The 25005-nt window shown below is 37.7% G+C and overlaps 1 protein-coding gene across 1 annotated transcript in view; it reads right to left on the reverse strand.

Moving 5' to 3' along the window:
• Nucleotides 1-25005, reverse strand: part of Snd1 (staphylococcal nuclease and tudor domain containing 1) — a 418031-nt gene that overhangs the window by 262002 nt on the left and 131024 nt on the right. Inside the window, exon 11 of the mRNA XM_003475164.5 lies at nucleotides 5139-5228. Coding sequence (XP_003475212.2) covers nucleotides 5139-5228 — 90 coding nt within the window. The remainder of the gene's footprint in view (nucleotides 1-5138; nucleotides 5229-25005) is intronic.

The following is a 25005-nucleotide window of genomic DNA, read 5'->3' on the forward strand; positions in this document are numbered from 1 at the left end:
AGAGAAAGCAGACTGTAACCAGATGCTACAGGATCTTCTAGGCCAGGAGGAGCAACAGAAGCCAGTACTGAAAGGGTTGTTGACCCAGACCGGACACTGTAGCCAGAAAAAGCCTCAGCTGGAATTAGGGAGCTCCTGTCTCCCCAGCCCCTAGAGATTTACCTTTAACCCTATACCACCCCGCTTCGGAATCTGCCCCTGGCGCCAAACGTGCCAATGAAATATCTGTGCATCTCTAATGGCCTTAGGGCACTGCCCTAACCTTAGGCTACTTATATTCCCCCACACTACATGTCCGCGTGAGAGATTGCCAGATTCCAGAGGCCGGCGCGCCAGTCCTCTCTCTCTGTGTTCCCAGAATAAAGGCCTCTTTTGTTTTATACTCCTCATCTTTTGGGAATATTTTTCATCTTCTGGAAATAATCCTATCAAGTACTATTTATGAGACAAAGGAAGAAGAACACAGATAAAGGGCACTAGCAAAGCCCCAAGAATGGCAGATGTTGACAGGATTTGAATGGCAAAAAGTGACTATGAGAAAACTAGTAAGAAGTCTACAGAAATACAGGCCAGAGGAGATACAAGACAAGGTAGCAAAAGTGTGGAGGAAGCATTCACCCAGCCAGGCTTCATATCTGTAGGTTCAGCATCCACAAATTCAAATAATCATGGATCAAAAACAAGTAACAACATAAATGCATCTGAAAAGAGTATGTACAGACTTTTTTTTGCCTTATTCTCAAGAATAAAGTATATAGCTATTTATATAACACATTGTATTATGGATCACAAGTCATCTAAAGATGATTCAAAGTATAGGAGAGGATGTGTACACGTTGTATGAAATCCAAGGGATTTGAAGATCCAGAGATTTTAGTATCTAAAAGTTAGTATTCGATATCCTGTAAACACTATGGAGTGACTGTATATACAGCAGGACTAAGTGAGGAACTAGAATATGTGGAGTGACAGAGCTGGACAAGTTGGCTGATACCTGTAATTCCAGCTCTCTGGGAAGCTAAAGTACAGGGGTCACAAATTGGAGCCTCACCTGGGCAATTCAGTGAGACCCTGTTTCAAAATGAAAAATGAAAAAAGAGCCATGGATATAGCTCACTGTGAAGGCTTTAGGTTCAATTCCCAACACAGTATTGTGAAATAAACAAGCAAACATACATATATTTTAAAAAGGGGGTGCCAGAACAGTGGAAGAGAGCTGGATGTCTGTTTTATACACACTGGATTTATAAGTCTGAGACATGTGGAGATATTTTCCTGTTCCATATCCCAAAACTACCTCTCTCAAAAGGTAGACTGTAAGGGGAAAACAACCTAAAGCAATCTGGACAGAAATGACTCTCAGTAAATGATTTATAGCTCTGTAACTTCCAAAATGTCTGCATTTATCAAGAGAAATACTAAGTGCCTAAAAAAGAGCCAGACTAGTTCACAGAACAGATTTCAATGGCATGGGAACCATACAAAGGCAGCCACGAGTTTGCAAATAAGCCTCATTCCTAGCTAACATTTGCTTAAAGAAATACTAAAAAACACATTAACAAGCATATATTCTGGGGGCGAGGTGTCTGACAACAGGCCAGCTAAAGACAAGCCTCCACTGCCTTGAGAAGTCAGTGTACTCTGGCTTCCTGCAATTCCTGCAGTCCAGCTTTTTCCACCAAACTTTGACCCTATGATTGTTGAAATCAGCTCTAACTTGGAACACAATGGTTCCCATGGTGATAGAAATTCTGCAATTAAGGGACAGGAGTTACAGGAATGATTCATATGTCACTTATAAATGCTGCTTTACATGGGTTTAAAAAATCTTGAGACCTGACTTTAGACACTCTGAGATAACTAGGGGGAAAATCCCCAATGTAGATCCATTACTTTCAAGACGTTATTACCTCGCTCTGCTAAAAGCAAAATGACAAGGCCATGCAAATTCTTGCTTGCTATAGGCTGACCAACAAATATTAAGAGAACATGTAAAGAAATGGCTCCTAATATGAGAAAAGGGTGATAATTCTGGCTCACGGTCATCAATCTCACTGTCTTATTCGCATATCTAGGAAAATGAAGACATGTTGAAATCATCACAGATTCCCTTTCATGAATCCAGAAGAAATTAGCAAAAAAGTTGTTTAGCATGAGTATTTTTTAGTCAAATTTTTCATAAAAGGATGGCAGATGGAAAGCAGGAGATGGGGAGGGTGAGGATGTGCACATGTTGTACGGCTCTCTCAATTCCAAAAACAAACACTCACTTTAATGAAAGCACATTTCATTTTGGGGAAGCTAAAGCCCTATTACCACAGTAATCATTTACCAGCTGAATCTGTGGAACGGGTTGAAAAGGCAGTGAAGTCAATAGAATCATGGAAAAATACTCCAGTTATGATGCCAGTCACATGCTGATTTATTTCAGAGCCAGGACTGAGTCTGAAAAACCAGGGCTTTCCTAGGTTCTATGCAAAAACTGTATTATTAAGCAATTCCCAATCATATACCTTCCTGGCATCTGTACAAACTTTAAAAATCATCATCGAGGATTCTCATAACACAACAGGGGGAGCACAAGAAATATTTTCAGTTCACAAGTGGTAAAACTAAGTCTCCAAGAGCAATATGCTTACTTTAATTATGGCATATACCCAGAAATAAAGCTAGGAGTAATTAATGTAAATTTCCATAACTGGGATGGAGGCTACTAAAATCAATGAAACACCTTTGCAATTTAGTTTCACTCTTATTTCTCTATACTGTAGACATCTTTCAAAACTGGCACATGATGGACTCTCTGGGAAGGTCTAGGCAGAAGACAGTTCTACCCTCTCCTTAAGCTGTGACAGGATGCCCCAATCAGCTTCCGTGCACACAGGCACACACACTCCCTCATGGTGGCTCTTAATCATCATGTGCCATTCTGAACAGCTGTAGAGATCTGAAGGGAGTTGGCAGAAATGTGCAATGATGTGCTAGCCACCCCCCTGAGGCACCTACTGCCCTGCCTGCTCCCCAATGCCACAGCACATGGATGTTCACTGTCGCAGCTGATGGAGCAGAAGACAGACAAGTTCTTTCAGGCGGTGAGTCAGGAAAAGCAGTTTGCACCAGGAATGTTCCAAACCAGCAGAGCCAAGCTGCATCTGACTCCCTATGTGGGGATACAGTATTTATCATTTATACAATGTCACTGTGGGGGACAAAACTCAGGCTCAGCACAAATAGAATCCAATCAACTCTGTTGCACAGGAACCAATAAAATGAGGTTTCTTCCACTAAAAAGGACCTAATTGCTTAAGAATTGGCATCACACCTGACAGCTGAGGTCAGTTCTTTTATTCTATGATGGAAGGCTTTATACTGGCCTGGCATACTGTCCTTGAGAGCAGAGACTTGGGCTACACTTCCTGGACCATTCAGCAGTGGCTGCAATAAGCTGCTATCTATTCACAGGGATGAGACAGTGCCAGGGAAGGTTTCTTTTCTTTTTTAACCAGGAATCGAACTCAGAACCTCATGCTTGCCAAGCAAGCATTGTGCCACTAAGCCATATCCCTGGCCTTAACAGTGCCAAAGAAGGGCAATCATCAAAGAAACCAGGTGGGTACTACAACACCTGTACTCAACCGACTGCACTGGAATCCAATGTATGCTGTCGCTCTGGCCATGTGAGTCTGTAGGAGTTTCTTTAAAAGTCCACACAGGTGAGGGAGTTCCTTGGTTGTCTATATGCAACTGTTTATGAGCCAGTAAATGAGTGATATGATATCAACTGGGTGAAATAGAGATGTCAGACAGACATTACATCAGATAACAGGAGAGCTAGAAATTGAAAGAGACTTCAAGCCATCATTCGCACTACACTTCATGAATGAATGCAGCATTCTGTCAAGTTTTATACAATGACAAATGAGCCCATTCTCTGAAGGAACCTGAGGAGATTTAATACTCATTTTAGGTAATCCAGTTTGGTTTTTCTACCTGAAAATTAGCAATTTCATTTTATATCCAACTTCAGAATCTCACACTGTAATTTATTACCCTAGTGAGTGAGTATGGTATATAATAAACTGGTTATATTTTTATTTATTTTTAATGTATTACTCTGGCATTAGTCCAAAAGCCAAACCTTTATCAAACCTGTCACAGCATCAATAGTTTAGGCAAGGAATGCTAATAAGGCTTTGATGTTTTAAAGGCCAGACAAAAAGGATTGTCTAAAGGATTTTCTAAAGTTGCATACAATAAAAATCGAACCAAAATACATTATTTCTCCTAGAATCCCAACTGAAACAAAGTACAGAAAACATGAATTATAATACTTCCTTGAATTTCCCTCATCTGCTATCAAAGGAATCATTCCTTTTATTGTCTTTATTTATCCAGAACACAAAGTATGCATGACTTTTGGAATAGGAAGTCAGAAAAAAGGGGAATGTTTAAAAAGATCACTATATTCATAGTATTTGTAGAATATTATGCTCTAAGAACACTAGAAAATATAAACTGTAGTCGCCACACTTACTCTAGACTACCAAGTCAAGTGCTACACAAAACTCTGCGTGGGAGCCATGAGGAACCTGCACATCCTTGCCCCTTCAAGACACCCATAGCACCTGCAGGAAAGGCGGCAGGAAACTTAACAAACAGAAACAGACACAGAAGTCATGCCATAATGTATCTCACACCTGCATTTTCCTTCTATTCTAGGGGAGACACAGCTTCCCCTCCTTTATAGCCAACCTATCTCTCAGAAGTCAGGGAAACATTAAAAAGCGACTTTCCCTCACCAGCAAATCCCATAACCCCAGACTTTTAATGGAGGTGGCTGGAGAGAACAAGAGAGCCAAGTGAGTGGAGCTCTGGGCTATATGCAATTATTGAAACTGGAATTGAGCCTGGAACCTGCCGTGAGAGCACTGGCAATCAAACTGTGGTCAGGGCCCCAATTTTAAGCTTCTCCCAAGGGATACCACTTCCTGACATAGACACACCTCTCTCATATGAAAGCAATTCTACTTGACTTGGAGGAAGAGTGTCATGTGCTGGTAAGAGTCCCAGAAAACATCGCCTCCAAAACAATTAGGCTAAGTCCAACCCCTTGCAAATATGTTTTGGTTATCACTTACCTTCTTCCCAATAAGCTTTTTACGAAGAAATTCCCGGGCCTCAAACATGTAGGGAATGTCATACAGAGGACGTAGTTTCTTGTTCTTATCCTAAAAGCAAAATAAAATACAATATCAGGAATGAAAATAACAGTCAATAGTTCAATATATGGTAAATTTGTGAAACTGGCTATCTCTCAGTAGTAAAAGCATTATGTGCCAGACACCTAACTAATGACTAATAAAAAATTGAAATTCTTTACTGGGAGTAGGCTCTTTCTTTTATTTTTCACATGATAAGCTTGTTACGTATGACAGTGCATGTCTGTAATCCCAAGACTCAGGAGGCTGAGGCAGAAGCATCATAAGTTCAAAGCCAGCCTGGATTTCATAGCAAGACCCTTTTTCAAAAAATTAAAAGAAATAAACAAAATCAAGTCACACAAAATAGCTCAAAAATATGCAATGAAATGTTTGGAATTGCCCAATGTAGAAACATGTGCTCATCACTAAGAAAACAGCTATATAAATTTTAACACAGAAGTTCAAAATCCTTGCTGTGTGTGTGCATGTTTGTATATGTACATACAAAGCACTCTATAAATATATGCACATATCTTGGACACAAAATCTTGGAATTTAACAAAATAATAGAAGAAATAATACAGATATGAAATAGAAACACAAAGCAGTTTTGATTAGTGCTAAATTATGTGATTAATACTCAGGACTAAATATGCCAAGAGTCCTGAGAAGTGGAAAGAAGTAAGCAAAAAATGTTTCATTGATAAGGTGGGACTTAATGGGAATGTGCAGGTCAAGAAAAAACTAGGAAGAAAATTAGAGCTGAAGAACAGAACAGGAAAAGAAGCAGAAAGGAATAATGCATGCACACAAGCACACACACATTATCTCATGTCTCCCAAAAGAGATGACTGTTCTAAGCAATGTCATTTTCAGATGACAGTCTACATGAAAGTGACAGAAGTAGGAATAGACAGAACTTAAGAGATACAAGAACCATTTTTAGAAATGAGTTAACATGAACTGACAACAGAGTGCACACAGAGGATAAAAGAGTGGAAACTCAATATTGAGTTCTAATGACAGGTATAAGAAGTCCCCAGATGTTGGCCTTTTGTGGGGGGTGTGGTGGCTGGGGAAATGTGTGTAAGAAATAAGAGAATAGGGAAAATCTCAATCTTCTCTGGGGCCAGCAGAGTGCTAAATGTTCTGACTTGTCTATTTCACTGCCCCATTTCCTGTGCCCTTGAGTCCTTGATTATACAACTCCACATCCCTCATTTCATGGTTTCCTGTCCTCAACAATGAACAAGTATACAGCAGGGTACAAATACAGCTAGTCAAAGTAGGCATAGAATCAAGATGGCAGAGAGCTGAGTGGCAGCAAAATTCACCTTCTCCAAGATGCAGAATCCAGGCATTGAAAAATAACAACTTGGGTAAGAAAAAAGTAGTAGATTGCCAGGAATAAGGAAGGATGTGACAGGAAAATTAAAAGCTACAGAGAAATTTAGGGGAGGAATCCCAGCTCCTGGTTTTTAGCTTGTGGGGGAAGACCTGGTCTGCAGAAGCAAGGTGAGTGCTGGGGGCTCCAGGGAAACTAAACAGTACTCTTAGATAATGAGCCACAGAAAAATCAACGAGGAAATCAGACAGTTCATACAATAAAACAATAATGCTAGTACAACATACAATGGAATACAATGAAAGCAGTCCTAAGAGGGAAGGGTTATAGCTGTGAATGTGCACATGAAGAAAATGAACTGAGTCCAAATAAATAACCTAATGATGTATCTCAAGGTCCTAGAAAAAGAACAAATGATCAAATCCAAAGCTAATAGAAAGAAATAAATTACAACAATCAGAGCCGAAAGTAATAACATTGAAACTATATATATATATATATATATATATATATATAACATTAATCAATTCTTTTTCAAATCTTTTTTCCTTTCTTCCCTCTTACTCCCTAAAACTAAAAACAGAAATTTCTCTTGATGCAGCTTTTCCCATTCAAAGTATTTTTCTGAATGAAGTAAAGACATCATATTACAATGATACATGCAAAACCACGTTTATAGCAGCAAAATTCACAACAGCTAGTCTTGGAAGTAGTTTATTTATGTAGCCACAGTTGAATGGATAAAGAAAATGTGGCATTTATGTACAATAGAGTACAATTCTGCCATAAAGAAAGGTAAATATGAATCATTTGCAGGAAAGTGCATGCACTTTGAGCCTACAATACTGAGTAAAATAAATCAGACTTACAAATTCAAATTTCATATGATTTCTCCCTTATAAGAAACCCACCTATAAATTAAGGGCCAAATATCTGATAAACAATTTGGAAAAAGAAAGAAGAGAATGTTAGCTAGACATGGTGGTATGATTATAATAAGGTCTTGCTCAGATAGCCTGTTAGTTCCCAGACAACAAAGACGTTATCCATTTCTGCTGTCTTTAACTCACCATTACAGTGTCTCCACCTGCCATTTAGTACCTTCTAAATAAGTATAATTGGATTAAGTCATTACAAAAAGAAACATGCCAGAGGACATAGAAAGATCAATATGCTGTGAGACTAGAACTGTATGTACAGAGTAGGGAATCTCCAGGATGCCACAGACACACACACACAGACACACACACACACACACACACACACACACACACACAGACACACACACACAGAGTGGAAAATGAACTCACTCTTACACTAGATATATACCCCAAGGCGTCGTCCTCTATGGTTAGCCAACGCAGCTGTGTCTTTGTTGTCTCTTTATGCATCTGATAAAATGATGTCTTTGTATAATCCATACTGTACTCAAAATATTCATATTTGTAACTACTCTCAAGTAAATAATTTTTATCATTTAATGTTAAACTTACAGAAATATCAACATTGAGGGTGAAAGAATCAAATAAGTATTTCTTCACAGATGCTAAGCACTGATACCTCAAACACATCATAAAACATTTCAGTTCATTGATACATTTGAAAATGTAAATAATTCTTTTAGTTATAAGGAAATTTGAGCTTCATATTAACCATCTGATTATCATTTACTTTCTTCATGGAAAAATAAAGTCCATTATCATTTCCTAAATGCATACCTAAGAAGTGAAGACAACTCCTTGTCCCAGAGCATGTAGGGGAACCTACAAATTAGAGGAGCCAAGTTTTGACCAAAATCATTAGGTGTCACAAATACTGTCCAACAAGAAGGATGTGCTTAACAATTCTGGAGTGACAAAATAGGGAATTTTATAAGGCATAAGGGTAGGTGTTGGGAGGTATATGAGAGTTGACTGGTCTAGGAGAATGCAGAGTAACATAAGGAACAAATTACAGATATTTCATAAATGTGCTGAAAGCCAATTGAAAATAATGGGCCACAAATTAGAGATTTATCTAGAAGCCAAAGTAAGAAGTCAAATGATTTACATGAACCTGAAAAAAACTAAGGACACTCAACGATACAGTTAGAATGCTCACAGGTACTAATGAATAGGCTTTTTGTTTGTTTGTTTGTTCCCAGGGATTGAACTCATGACCTCGTACTTGAGAAAGACACTCATGCCAGTTAGCTAAATCTCCCACCCGTGAATAGGCTTTCTAATAAAGACAAAAAATTATAGGTTATCAGGATCAGTCCTCAGGAATATAAATTTTTTTTTAAAAAAAAGGAACAATGCATACATGTTCACCAAACAATAGAGAAAACCTATTTAAACAGAGTAGCTGTATGATTATAAAAACTGGTGAACAACAATTTTTAAAGCTGAACAAAATGCTGACATTGGCCATATATAATCCTATGATTTGCCATGGAATCTGCAACTTCTATACCTTCTATTACATATAATGAAACACTTCAGATATACTAGGGAATGTCAGCTGACTAGAATTCCAAAACTAGGAAAGGAAAGGAATATATACAGTTCCAACAAGCATTCAAATGAAGATCATGGGATGATATAGAACTACACTTGTGTGAAAATGGCTAAGTAAGAACCCTGTTTTGAAGACACTATGCAGGACTATGCAAAGACAAAATATCCTCCAAAGAATGAAAGAAAATAAATAGTATTCCAAGAAACATCCTACTAAAACACACAGCAACTCTGCTCTGGAGTCTGATTATATGTCTCACATGAAACTAGGAAAGAACAAATAGCACTAGCTGAAAACAAGATATCACAAGTGAGAAGAGAACGATCTTGTTACTCTAACCCTTCAGAGCTAGGAGCTATTGACATCTGCAAACACCTTACAAGAGAGATATTAGAAGTCCCTTAGAAACTACAAAATAAAAGCAATTCCTCCAAATTACCAGGTACATAAAAGCCTTTGAAATCTCTAAGAGGCAATTGAGGTATGGAATATATTCTGAGAAAACAGGACTTGAGCTGAATCTTGCCTGCTTAAAGAGACTGTGTAGTTTAGATTCTAATTTACATGGAAATTTTTTTTCAAAATAAAAAATAGAAAATGTTTGCTTTTATCTGGTGGGTGGATAATACAAAGACCAATATGTACTATAATCACTGTGCCTCCTGAGAAATGACATTGCATGTAAGTCCTGCAATGAGTCACATTAGAGATGCATGAGATAACGTCAGTCATCTGTCTCTCTCCCCAAGAGCAAGTCCCAGCACCCACATCTAAGCATCTGAAGAGACATTTGGCATTTTTACAGGAAGATATTTTTGGAGAGTTCCTCAACTGGGAAAGCATGGTCAATATTCACTTGGAGGGCAAGAAAGGGATTTCCAATCAAGTTCTTATTTCATCTCATTTGAAATCTCATTTTATCTAGCCTATACTTTAAAACTATAGTCGTAAAACTTAATGGCCTTCAAATTGGGCACGGTGGTATAAGCCTGTAAACGCCAGCGCTCTCCAAGGTTGAGCCAAAAGGACTGTGAGTTCATTTCCAGCCTGGGCAACTTAGCTACTCAGAAAGACCTTACTTCAAAACAAAAAATACACAGGAAGTAGCTCTCAGTTCAAAGGCCCTGGGTTCAACTCCCACTACAAAATGAAACAAATGATACAACTTAATAGCCTTACCCCAGTTCTATACTAGATTTCTTAAGGCTAACAGACACAAATGAAGGGGAAAAACTACTGTGTTTCAAGTCAAGATTTTTAAAATTCTATTTATTGAAAAGACATCATGAACAAAGTAAAAGGTCAAAGCACAGCCTGTTATTGAGTGATAAGTGAAACGGGAAAAGAACCCCCCTCCTCCATTATTTGATCAAGGCAAGCCTCACTGAGATGATGCTATTTCCTCAAAGGCTCAAAGGAGGAATGAGAGGCCCATCACTTGAAGAAAGGTAAAAAGAACAGCCAACGTAAATCATGAATATCACTCAAGACACAGCAAATATACCAGGTGGCTAGTGCAAGACTGTAAGGAGGAGGAGGTAGGTCACTATGACCTTTCTGCTGAGGACAGAAGCCTGTAATCTCAGCTATTCAGAAGGCTGAGGAATGAGGACAGCAAGTTCAAATCCAGTCTGGGTGACTTAGCAAGATCTGGTCTCAATCTATCAATCAATGTATAACACAAAACAATTACCACAACAAAGACATTGTAACAAGGTGGAGGCAGTAGACACATCAGGAGATTATAATGGTAATCTAGGTAGGAAATGATGCTAGCTAGGTAGGAATAAAGTTCCAGTTAAAGAGAGGTAAATTGTAGTCAGAATTATGTTTCAACAGTAGATGCTGGATGGAAGATGAGATGTTAAAGAAAGAAGAGAATCAGGATTCTTTGTTAAGCTGAAAAAAAAGAAACAATAGGCAGGATCATTAAAGAACAGGGGGAGTGCTAGGAATAGACTAGAGGGAGGGGATAGAATCAAAGGCTCAGTTGTGGACATGCTAAAAAATATCCACATGGAGATCCAGAGTGGGGAGTTGGATTTTCAAATGTAGAGTTTGGAAGAAAGCTATGACTGATGAAGCACATGTGGAAACTACTAACATGCAGGTACTCATAACAGACAGAAGGATAACGGAGTCCTCAGACACCTAACACGAAGAGGTAATGAGTCGGCAAAAGCAGACTGAGAAATCAGTGAACAAGAAACTATCAGAGTGCTGTGTCCTTAGAGCCAAAAGTGATAGAGAAGAAGGGTCAGGAAGAAATGACTACCATGTCAAGTGCTACAAAGTCAGTAGGTGAAGTGAGGACTAAGATTTGTGCTTCTCATCGAACTAAGTATAGGTTATTGGTAATTTCCCAAAGACAGTCTGGTGACTAGGTAGGGGTAAAAGTGGATGAGTGGATACTGGAGTGATTTGGTAGAAATCTCTCCTATACTACAATTTACTCGGTCAGTAAAAAACCCTGACAAAGGAAACAAACAATGAAAGGATGAACAAAAAGTATACCCAAGCATAAAACTGAAGAACTCTGAGTAGGCATTAAGTGTATGGAAAAAGTATAATTTTGTTTATAGATGGTACAGTTATATGACAGAATTCAGAGCAATTAAGGTGTATTAGATCAATATGATAAACAAATTTGAAAACATTGAGTTGGAAACAAGTTGTAGGATGATGTACTAAAACCCATACACAGACTAAAAACAGACACAGTATTGTATTATTCATAGATCTATGTCAGTAGCAAAGGTACAAAAACATACAGAAATGAAAAATAAGCTGATAGCTACTGATGACAGGGGCTAGAAACGAGAGCCAGGCACTTTCATTTCCATCTATAGTATTTAATATTAAAGGGGGCATCTGAAGCAGACAAGGGAAAAAGGAACCCAGATGTTTGCATGGAACTTTTGTAAGCCAAAAAAATATTCAGGGAGAGGAACTCTCCAAACTTACTCAATTACCTTCTCCTTTTCCTCTCAATGTGTCATACTTTTGCTTCTCTTTCCAACCACAGTAATAACCTTTCTTTTTATCATAAGAAGTTCATTAAATTCAGTTTTTTCCTCAAAAAATAAAGAAATACTTCTCCATACATAGATTTATCTATCCACAGATCAGAAGGAATAATTTAACTATAAACGTGCTATCAAATAAGTAAGGTCAACATGAAGTTTGAGTCTTGCTTTTAAAAGGAGACAAACCATAAAGGCAGTCAAGCAGAATTATACTTCATGATTTTAAAATGGAATGTTGAATTAAAATAAGAACAATAGACGTGATCAGACTTAAATAGATACTATTTCAACAGTAAATAATGGGACCAACCCTGGTAATTCTGTCTCACATACCATTTTAATAAATATTACCACTTGAATTATAGACTTAAAAATAGGAACTGTATCACATGCCCTGGGCATATTTACAATCAAGGACTGTTCAATTCTCTTGGCAGCCAGAAGACAGAATCCACAGGGATATCCACTGTTTTGTAGACCTTAAAACATAAAATAGCATATTTCTGTAAAAGGCAGGTGGTCAGCTAACTGCAAAGCTGTAAGAGAGCAGTAGAGAAACGTTTAAATTTATTACTGCATCAGCTAAATGAAATATCTTATATCTTCTGAAGATACTGAACTATATCTAGAGAACCATGCACAAAAGTTATTCATATTCAAACATCTTACAAGGAGTTGGTGGAAAGACAAAGCTGGTTTTCAACTAGTTCTATTTCATACTCCCCACTCAAAAATACCTATTAAAAGCAAACAGAGTCTATTACAGAGATAGATCCCAGTAAGAACTAAATTTACAATGTAATATATGCATACATATTACAGGGAGCAAAGAAATACTGTAAACAGAAACTGAAGCCACATTTTTAAAAAACACTGAAATTTATTTTTTAAAAATGTATAGATATGGGTTTATGTAAAAAAATAGTTTCTTTAAATGTTTTGTTTTGAGTGACCGTCGATTATCTAGATTTTTCAAACATTATTTTATCCTGCTGATCCCATGATAAGGTTTTATTACACTATTTAGATTGCAAACTCCCAGAAATTAAGGCATGCTAATAATAGCTACTGATGACAACCCATTATGTACATACAACACTGACAATAATCCTACCTGGGAAGCATCATGATTCCCATTTCACTTCATAGAAAATGAAGTTCAAAAGTTTAACCAACTTACCTGATACCACACAAACAATAAATGATCTTTGTTATCCCAGAAATCCATCACTGGCAGGCCACACACTGCAATCTCTTGGTTTGTCACTGACCAAAAGGCAGTCACCATCTGTGTCAGCGGTGGTGAGGCTTCGTTGTACCTAACAATTACTTGGGACCTTTAAAACATGCAGAATGCCAGACTCACACCGGATTCCCTCTTTCAGTGTATCTGCTGTGATTTCCACAGATCTGCATTTTAAATAAACAACAAGGAAGTCTGTATGCCATGCTGTACACAGCACTACCTGACCCCACTTAAGTCAATGGCAGTAAAAGGAAATGGAGGCCAGGAGTTTAGAAAATCCAGAAAGCCACAATGAAGAGCCTATTGGCAAAACCGTTCAATAAAAATAAACAAGTAAATAAATTACTAACAGTCAGGGAATTCAAATCCCCTTGACCTTCTATACCCATAAGACAACTGAAAACATTCTAGTAATGGTGGCAAAAAAATTTCCAAGTACTGTTTATTTCACTACTGGAAGCCTGGATCTAAAATCCTTTTGAGCAAGTCAACCTGACTTGCCAGGGAATAGTAGGAATAGGCACATTCTTGCTTTTTCTTACCTAATCCATACAAATACCCAGTGGCCTGGACCTATACTAGCCATGGTGACAGTAAAAGACAACAGGAAGTGGCAATTCCAAGAAACAGTCCCAGCTACAAATGTCTTCTGGCATCTCGCCAGCAGGAGAGCAATTTCACAGTCTCAAGAGGGAGAGAAGTAAAGCCAATTTTGGCAGTCTTGTGTCCTTGAAGGGACTGACCCGTTATCTCTTGTGCACAGCACATGATTATATTCCACAGGAACGTCTACATCCCAGAATTAAAGTACCATTTTCAAGACTATCATGTAAGAAAAAAAATCTCCCTCTGGAGACTGCTTTTCTACTCAATTACATAAACCAACTAAGAGTCTTTTCATAAGTGCTTACTATTTTTTGCTAAGAAGTCATAAGGATGGGGAAGGAAAAACACAGAATGAGAAAAAGGGTTAGGGAGGAAATAGGAGGAGCCAAGCATCAGGTCTCCTGCAACCTACTTCCTCAAGACCCAGTCAAGAGGTTAATAAATATCTTCAAGGCTCTAAGGACTCGAAAAACATTATCCAAGCCACAAACCATATGTGGCCCCTTCAGTACAAATAATGCAGGAAGAAGAAAAAGAGTAGAATAAAAGAGTAATACTAACCCCTCTCAGACCTAAAGGCCAAAAGAAGCTAAGGCTCACAAGTAAAAAAAACTGTGTGACCAACAACAGTGGCTCCCAGACCTAATGAGGAAACAGAAGAGGAAAAGGATCTAAGGACTTGCCTGTTTCCCAACCCAAAAGTGGCTTCTGGCATGCACCTGAGCAAAAATTTTCTCCTGTTCACAAACTCCTCTGAAAATAAAAACCTTCTGTATCTAGGGGAACTAAGATGGTTTCACCTTTCCTAGAGGAATGACGAGGATTCTGCTGGCAAGTCTGGGATAACGACAAACTAAGGGCATGAATCCTTGGAGAGGGAAAAGTTAGGTCAGCATTCTAGGAGTCAAAGATACAAAGAGCTGTCCTGGACCTGCAAACACTCCTCAAACATCTTTGGCACCAAATGATCAAGAGTGAGTAGTAGCCTGCTTCTAGTCCAAACAATAGAATCCCACACTCTAGACAGTGTGGCATAAGCTATTGGCTCCTACCTGGTGACCTGACTGCTTCCTCTTGTGACTAAACAAAATAAGAATCATCTGGCATTATATATAACTTTGCAGTGAAAACCAAGGAAAATTATTTCAAATCAAAGTCTTGGAAAAATCTAGAAAAGGCTACATGTAGCATTCCAAATTAAAGTAACTCAAAGTTTACACTTACGAAGAATTTCAGAAAATATAAACTCCATGGGAAAACCAAATCTATTCTATTAGTGCTACTAAGAAGCAAAGCTACTTAACTTAGCTAAGTTTTACAACATCTAACATGGATGTTAACAAGAGCTAAAATGTCAAGAGACCTAAGAAGAGATAAGCCAAAGTTATAGCACTAATCATTTTCCGCCTTGTATTACTGTAATTTAATTACTTCATACAGGCCTTATCTTCTCTACCAGACCTCATGAGAGAAGATCTAAGTGAGTGAAACAAGATCTCTACAGTACCTAGAAAGTGCCCAGCATAGTGCCACAGTACTAGAAAACAGTGAAATACAGAGAAGAAAATGAGAGAGAATACTGAAAAGCCTATCTAGAAGATTTATGTTTGACAACTCAAACTACAGCTACTGTGATTACTGGAATAAATGGAACTGGTGAATAAACCTCACCGTGAATTGAAGAACAGGGAGCAGTACCACTACAGCTACATAACATGGTTAGCAAGTTCACAGAAAAAAGGCATCTTGTATTCCTTTAGTTAATGGCAAACTGTTTTTCCACCTTCTGGTTGCTGCTACTAAACATGATTCTATACTGTATCAGACCCATTAATGGATAAAGATCAGATAGTATCTAGAGTCCAAAAATCTCACCACACAACTGCAAAACCTAGATTTTTTTTTTTTGCAGTGATGCAAAAGTTGTACTTCTGGTACTTCGTTGTAATATTAGAGAAAACTTTAGTTTACAAAATCCAAATAATCATTATCATTATCGCATGTCCAAAACTTGGGAGGTTTAGGCAGAAGGACTGTTGTGATTTCGTGGCCAATATGGGCTACATGGTGAGTTTGAGATAAGCTTAAATGCATAGTGAGACCCTGTCTCAAGAACTGAACTGCACTGATATTGCAAAAACAAAACAAAACCAAGCCAAAACAAAAAATATCAGTATGTTCTTTTTTGACTTGGCTAATTCTTGAACGCAATATTCTGTGTCCTCTACAAGTTTGACATGATGAATTCTATTTCTCATGATCTTTTCAAAAACACATCTTCAATCTATCACTAGCTATAGTTGTCAGAAATCTTTACAGAACACATATAATACCATTCTAAATTCAAGTAAAACTGAACCAGTACATAAAAAATACTTCAACACTAAATTACCATATCAAGCTACAATATTAAAGGAGTAATGTTCTAGTGGGGGGGGGGCTTCCCCCCACCCCAAAACTCAAGATTTTGAGATTGAACTAAGTCTAAGCAAGGGTATTTTCTGAGAAAGTGTTTTGGGGTTTAAGAATAGAAAGGATAGTGAAAGATCATAGAGCTGTTTCTTTGTTATGGAAATACTAATCTACAGTGATACCAACAAGTGTGAAGATCTGCGAAATGAAACACACTCTTCATCTGCTCTTCAAATGAGCAGATGGAACATGGAAGAAATAATCAGTGTCTTCATAGATGAGCCTCTTTCTGCATAGCTAATAGTTCTGAAGATCAACTAGAAATACCAATCAATGTTAAAAAGAGACATGTCTTTAAAAAGAACATTTAAAGAACTGCAAGTAAGACGTCAGGGTTTAAAAGAGGAAGGGAAAATGGGATGAGGACAAAAAGCCCTTCAAAGACAAAAGCCAAGAGCCAACCTGGAGGTCTTGAACTCAGCATGATGATACACAGTGGCCATGGGGATCGGCTGTGTCACAACTGGCTCTGCCCTTCTGGCATCACTTTCCTTTGCACTGGAAGCTCATAATGAACCAGTGGGCCCCAAATCATGCTTTCTAGTATGGAGAAAGCTTCTCCTACATTTTTTACCCTTCATACCCAACTGAAAATGGAGCCAATACCCCCAGAAGAGACAACTCTGTTACTTAGAGAACAGATGGAACTAAGCCAGATGGAACCCATCCAGCACAGTAATGTGCTACAAGCCTTACCAGAGTTCTAGAAGAAGAGAAAGGAACCAGAGAAAAATACATCCCATTACAACAGGAAACCAATTTTTTCTGTAACTGACAGCAGGATCAGGTGCACCCATTTAGAGGATATGTCATTTAGTCGGAGAAATACTTCTTTGTGAATGTCTTCCTTTCTTCACTACATTAAAAAAAATAATAATTATTATTAAAGTTTCTTTCTGGAACAACACATAAGGGAAAATGATGTTGGATATGACACCATTAATTTAGCTGATGCCAGTGGAACCTTCAATTGAGACAGTGTCCCAGTCCAATTTATGCAATAAATTATTGTATATTTCAAAAAAAGAAGGCTGAATTATGGAAGTGCACAGCAGAAAGGTCTCCCTTTAGACACTGAGTTTCTGCATTGCCAGTTGCATCCCTCCAAGGTCTAAATTAAACTGCCATGTCTCACATCACATATTTTATCTACCAAATTCAACCAGCTTGCATGCCAGTGCTTAAATATTCAGCAAAATGAGGGGTACCCTATTACTGTTTTGTCAGCGGTTTCCTGTTACACTGCCAACAGAGGATGCTACAGGGAAAGTGGACAGAAAAGGGGTGGACCTTTTTACCCTTTCTTGCCAACTTCTCCAAAGCACTCCTTTCTCTCGGCAGCTGCAGTTTATCTCAATACAAGAAGTTCAGTCTGTAGCTTTTCCAATGCTCTTGGACCCTGGGTCACTGAACCACCTTAGATTCACTATTAGTAATCAACCGGCAGCCACTCTGGAGCAATCTGAGTACTAGGCCGAGGCATTACTCCTGTCAGTCACAAGCATCAGCTGAGCAGAGATCTACGTGGACTTTAGTTTCCCTTGGTCTACCTCCAAATTTCCAAGATTTCCTATTTTTTCCATTCCCCTGATCTTTGGGATTGGAGCTATGTCTTGCAGCTATCTCCATGCTATCCAAGGATTCTCCTTCTACATTTTTTAGTATTCTCATACCTGGTTAACAATTTCTTATACTACATTCACTCTATTAAAATAGCTGATGTAGTCTCTGTCTCCGGATCAGATCCTGACATAGTAGCCACAAATATCTGTATTACTGATCACAGAAAAGTGATCTCAGATAAGTAGCAGTCCAAGTCCCTGGAGAGATCACACTCCTCAGAGACCAATTCCTTACTTCCTGTGCCTGGCCTGCTCCACGTGGCAGGATCATTCAAACTGCAAATACACACAAACATTCAACTGGAAAGAACACATGCTCATGAAGAACCTCCAATGGTTAGGTATGTGGTGGCAGGGAAGTGTTTGAAAGATTTAACAACTGGAAACAATGGAATATTTCCAAGCCAGTGTGCACCTAATCTATGGAGTCCGCAAGATACATAAATTACACAGTAAGGGAACAATATAAGCTATAATGTTTTTCTCTGCCTGATATGTTGTTGCACACTCTCATGAGTAGTGAATCATTTTGTGGCTTTAAAACTCAACCACAGGGAGGCTACGCTCATGTTTATAAATTGCAATCATGGTAAAGATGGAAAGCTAAAGTTAGCTTAAATGTGCCAATGTGGTTACTATATCACACGAAGTGAAATGTAAGTAAAGTAAAGATTAGTAGGGATAAAAAAACTCACTAGAGGCCAGTATTATCAACAAGATGTCATTTTTCAACTGTAATAAGATGGAAAATTATCCCAGATTAGCTATCACGTATCTTATCATGCACTGAGCTATAGAAACTTCTCTTAAAGCAGCTGCCTTCTCCCCTCAAGAAGCAGAGTCAGTTGATTTTCCAGAGTTAAGGAAGGGATAAAAGCGAAATTACTGTTTAATGGGGATAGTTACAGGTTTTCAAGATGAAAAAGATCTGCAAGTATGTTTTACAACAATGTGCATATACTTAATACTTCTGAACTATATTTAATTTTGTTACGTGTTTCACCATAATAAAAAGGTAGAACACGTTCAGGATAATATTCTGCTGATTTTTTTTAAACCTGAGAGAAGAATTAGGCATGCTATCAAATTCAGTTTCTATACTAATATGAATATTTTTAGATATGGATTCTGACTTTTGGTTGACTGCTAAAAGAGATCGTTAAGTTACAATTTATGGACATAATCAAGCAGGCTGGCCCAGTTCTGGTCCCAACAAGCATATCTCAAAATTGTTTGCTTCCTAAATAAGCCTCATGAATGAATTTTTTAGTTCCTTTTTATGCTATTTCTTTTGGCTGGATGTGACTATCTCAGTGCAAAATGTTTTGTCAACTAAAATGCCAAATGTTCTGCAAGGCCATGCTCAATTGTTACCCACTACCTCCAGGAAGCCTCTTGTAAATTCTCTAATCAAATATTTTCTCTTCTTTCATGGCACATCTGACCCACCCCAGTACATACGCAACTTATATCCCATAGGTAATAAGAAGCTTTTTGAGTTTAAAGATAGCATTTTCCCTTTTTGATGCCAAAGATACCCATTTAATCCTTAAAACAACTCACACACAGCAAATGTTGTCTTTATTTTCACAGACAAAAGAAAAGTGGCCCAGAAATTTATACCTTAAGCCATACCACCAGAAAATGGCGGAGTAGAACTTGAACTATTCACTAATTCCAAAATCCACAGACCCTCAATGCTATCACATCCAACAATCTTAGTCTTTCCAACAACTTAAAATAGTCATTGTTCCTTCCTCCAAGCACGACTAGCATCAAACTCTTATGTCAAGAGAAAAGGAAAACTATATTGGCCCAAATATTTTCTACAAAACATCCCCACTCCAGGGAAAAGTGTGCAAGGTGACCTCACCTGGAACCTGATCTCTGCCTTCTCACTAGAAGGATGTAGGTGCCTCTTAACAAATGTTGCTGAATACAAGGTCACTGAGTAATGAGAAGCTAGAACATCTTGCCACATATCTACAGAATGTTCATCCAATAAATCTTACAGATTTTAACACAACCCAAGATCAGGAGGTTACAAAGAAAAACAAACAAAATTCAGAATCACCAACCTAAAAAATCTACATCAAAATTCAGACTAACCAATCTAAAAATCTTTATCACTGCCTCTATTCTTCAAAAAGGTGTAACACCTAAGATTTAATGCCCAAAATAATCAGGTATAAAAGAAAAGGCTATAATAAAAACATGAATATTTCTTTCTAAACAGCTTAATGGTAACACGTGATCACTATTTCTTTGGAGGGTGCTCTTTAATTTGACTTAACTTTATTGATTTGATTTTGAACAAAGACAAGTATACAGCAAAAGATAACAGAACAGCAACCTAAATGAACTGGGGAATCAAGCAGCAGGAAAAAAATCCATCTCAGCAAACAGATCAGTAAATCAGGCCAAAAGAACTACAAGGGCTATACGACAAGCAGATGATTAGGGAAAACTAACAGCACTGCTGTTTTATAGCATCATGCACACTGGCAAAACTGTTGTTTCCTGTATGTTGAGGGTGCTGCCAAGCACTCTGATGACCCCAAATTTTAGGTTAAAATCAAGTACAGAACCAGTACAACTATGTAAGATATTTTTCCAGGCAAAGACAAGAAGTGCAAAATTCTGTTATTTCAGCTGCAAAAAAATTGCAAAAATTTACCTCACACTAATTACGAGCGCAGATTTAATCAGACAGGACTAAGCTCAAGTTTACAAATTTTTAAAAAACGTTTGTCAGTCAATTTGAGGATAACTAAAGGTTATGCTTAAGTTTCTAAACTGAATTAATATACTGACAAACAACTGACAAAACTAAGTTTACCATTAACAGCAAATCACCACAGGCCATATCTTGGCAGCAATAAACAGGTTTGGCTTACAGAATTTAGAAGAAAAAAGGAGAAAGAGACATTGGGATGGATTGCTGGGGGCTGGGGACACTCCACACTACTTGCCTGATCAAGTGTGAAGTCATTCTGAGTCAAACAACTACATTTTTACAAAAGGTATGTATCATGTTTCAGTCACTGGAGAAATTGTTCCTCTTCTCAACAAAGAAAAAGGAAAACATTGATGCATACAGACCAAAAAGATAAGGGCTATAAAACACTTGCAAGGTGCCAAAACAGCAGAGAGGGAAATGCCTAAATATTTTTTTTCTTTGTTGGTAACAGGGATCAAACTTATGACCTTGTGCTTACCAGGCAGGTGCTTATGCCATTGAGCTAAATCCCCAGTCCCTCCTAAATTCTTGGAAAGAAGTGATATGCTTCATGAGAAGAGAGTAAGCTAAGCTTGAAGGATGGATGCTCAGCTGATACAAAAATGTGCAAAGGTATAGTGCATTTGAGGGATGAGAAGTATGCAATGTAAACACTAAATAAAATTAAAATACAAATGGGAAAGATTCAGAAGAATCAAGGCACCTACTATCCAAGGAAGAAGAGAGTTTGAAGAAGGAATATATATCAGCCAAACATTCAAAGAGGCAACAATAAGGACTGCGTTATACCCAACGCGGATGGCCAGGGCCATTTCAGTCAGAATACCATCAGTTGACTAGCTGGTAAAATGTGGAGACTACCACACACTCATCTTTCTGGAAACAGTGGTAATTAAAAGATAGTACTGTAGTCAAGGGAAAACACTGGACTTACTTATTTTGGAAAGTTAACTAAAAAAATCACCTTTAATGAATGATTAAAAAATAGGGAAAGAGACAGATAGTTGAGATAAATTCTGTTTTATCAATCTAGAAAGATGTGATCATGAATGATTCACAAATAGCCTATTCCCTGATCTGCTAATTATGAACTGTCTGATCTGGGAACTGTGTACTTGTCTCTAACAGGGACATAAACTTACTCATCTCTATAGCCTCCAGCACCTAGTGCTGCATCTGACACAAGGTACATGCTCAATTAATGTTTGTTGAATAAAATTACCTACTCTCTCTGGATTTCAATTTCCTCCTCTGTTTAAAAGCAGAAAGGGTAGAGGTGAGGGCCTGGCTAATTTAAATGATGTACTTTCTAGCTCCAAATACCCACTGGCATGTAAACTTTGAATAAAATGGATCAATTCCCCATGATTTCCTGAAAACATGCCATGTTGTAACATTTACATTGAACCAAGAGTTAGAACATCAAAGCTGCACCAAGAACAAAACAAAACAAAAAGCCCCTCCTCCCATTAGCCTAATACTGAGAACACAGGCATTCTTGAGATCCTCCTTAGGTGGAAATGTCTCCATTAAATTAGGTCACAGAAAGGAAACAGAAGTTACATCACTTCAAAAAAATGTTTTGATGAGTGTAACTTTTTTGTGTCTCCTATCTTATCTAAACATCATGCTGTACAGACATCAGTACAACTCAGAAAACTTTGAAAATGGCAAGGAAATTTTATAAAGTTCATTTTCAAAAGCTCAAAGGTAATAAATCTATAGTTGTGTAAAAACTTATGTCTTCAAGGCCTAAGGTGTTTTAAGTTTTAAACTAAATTGGGAGCCAGGAAGGGAGTGAGGTAAAAGGAAGAACAGAGAGAGAAGAAAAAAGAACAGCCAAACTTCAAAAGTCACCTGTGTCTGCAGACTGCTCACAGGAAGAAAACACTTGTGATATATTAAAAATTAACACCAATCAATAGTTTCTCAGAGCAATCAAACAAATAACCAACTTCCCATTATTACCAAGAACATCATGCAGTCTAAAAATCAGAAAGCAACTGTGACAATTTGTGGAAAAACTACAAATGCCAGGCTGAACCAAACTGATGAGTCAGAGGCAGGAACCTGGGCTCCTGCCACTACCAATATTCACTAAGGTAGGGGAGGAAAGAAACAGCCAGAAAGAAGGGCAGCAGTTGTCTTCAGACAGAGCTACTTCACTACTAACTCCCTTCCTTTTCCTAGTAACTTCAATGGCTGCCCAACCATTCCAGCCTTTTCTACAACTTCTATTAGAACTACAAAAATCAAAATTTAAGCACAACATAACTGGGCTCCACTCAAAGTGATTTTGAAAAGATACAAAAGCATAACACTAAATCTTCAAATGGCCAAGCGTTCATATTTGGTAAATGACATAACTTGGTCTTCTCTAATTTCTGTTTTTAGGGGGTAAGTGGGTAGAGACACAGGTCTTACTGTGTAGATTAGGCTGGTCTTAAATTCACTATATAGCCCAGGCTGGCCTCAAACTCACAGCAGAACTCCTGCCTCAGCCTCCTGAGTGCTGGGATTACAGGCATGCACTACCACACCTGAGATGGTCTCTAATTTCTATACTTATCAGCAAACATTCATCTGACCATCGTGTCAATCAATCCAAACAGAAATCATGTAGAATTGCTTAAAACTTACTGCAAAAAAAATCCCAACAAAAATATGACTGCAATTATTTGTCCTGTAAAAGTCTCTTCTCACTACATAGGTACTTTAAGAAGTGTTTCTTGCATAGCTATTTTCCCAGTGCTTCTAAAATATGAACAGAATGACCAACAGCTGATTTTATATGCAGAGTCCAGGAAAATTATTATAAAGAGTTACATCTTTTCACTTGTTTCCAATGCCTTTAAAATATTCTTTGTAAATAAACATTTTTTATTTCATTTAATTTTAGCACCAGTAAAGCAAAACTGTTCAAATGAAGATTAAAAAAAGAAAGAAAACAATAATGGCACCACTTTTTTTTCATCTGATTTAAAAAGAGCTTTACCCAGTGTTCACTGATTACAGATACTACCCCTTCCAAATCCACGAAGTGATAATCCTAGAATTATGAGTATTAAGGGCCAGAGAAATAAGTAGAAATTATTGCAAGGTGCTGAAGAATCCATGCATGGCAGTGATGAGAAGGTGTGTTAACAGAAACTGCCACACTAAGAAATGGGAAGAAATCACAGCAAACATGCAAATATGGGCCAATTTCCTTATTCAAACAGTGCTTACAAATTATGTATGTGACACCATATCCATTTTACACACTCCAAATTTCCTTGTGCTTTCATTCATATGCTTACTCCATTTTTTTTAGAGGAAAATGGAATAAACAAACAGCTAAGAAACGTGTAGCATGAGATCAAAGGAAAACCCAAAACAGATCAAAGGCAAAGCATAAAGAAAGCAACAGTGCTTTGGGGTAGGCTGTTACCCCAGATATTGGTCTTCATGCTTAAACTCTTACGAAAAGTTAAAATACTACAAACCGCCAAGATAAATGTTTAACAAAGAGTGGACAGAAAAATTGTTTCAAATGAGATTTTAAATGAGTCATGCTTAGTAACCCAGGCGATTTCATTTACTTTACTTACCTAACGGAACAATGTATTTTATCCAAGCAACCATTAAGGAGGCATTGCATATGCCTAAAATACACAGTGATCAATTTAAAATAAAATTAAAGAGAAAATGATATGGATATGAAACAGGTGATCCTTTGCAGAGCTCGAGCTATACCAAAATTAAGCCTCCAATACACTCCTCTTCTTGCACTGCTTTCTTCCTTGCTTGCAATGCTAAGAATCTCACATGTGGTATGTCAACATTCTACCACTGAGCTTCACTTTCAGCAAAAGCCGTCAAATTTGAAGATGATGTGATAAAACCCTAGGTCTTTGAGTACAATCAAAGTGGGTAGGCATTAGAAAAGGAAGAAAAAGAAATGTAAGCAAATGGCACAAAACTGGTGGTCTTTTCCATGCTTGAGGCTAGAGAAAATGTCTTGAAAACTATCCTACATTTTTCTTAAGACAACTCCTAATGCAAGTAGATATGAAGGTAGAAATTGAAATGGTTGTATTTTCTTCTGTACATGCTTAGAAAGCAGAAAGGTCCTGAGACTAAATAAACATGCAGCGTAGCTGGGTTTATAAGGCAGCCAGATCTTCTGCAATCTCAATACAACTTAAATTCAATGATCTGTGCCGAGAGTCAGATAATAGAAAAAGTTAAGTATCCAATATATATTGT

The sequence above is a fragment of the Cavia porcellus genome, unplaced genomic scaffold (genome assembly GCF_034190915.1).
Source record: "Cavia porcellus strain 051 isolate PalLab524CR breed Dunkin Hartley unplaced genomic scaffold, mCavPor4.1 scaffold_2, whole genome shotgun sequence".
In the NCBI taxonomy this organism is placed as follows: Eukaryota; Metazoa; Chordata; class Mammalia; order Rodentia; family Caviidae; genus Cavia; species Cavia porcellus.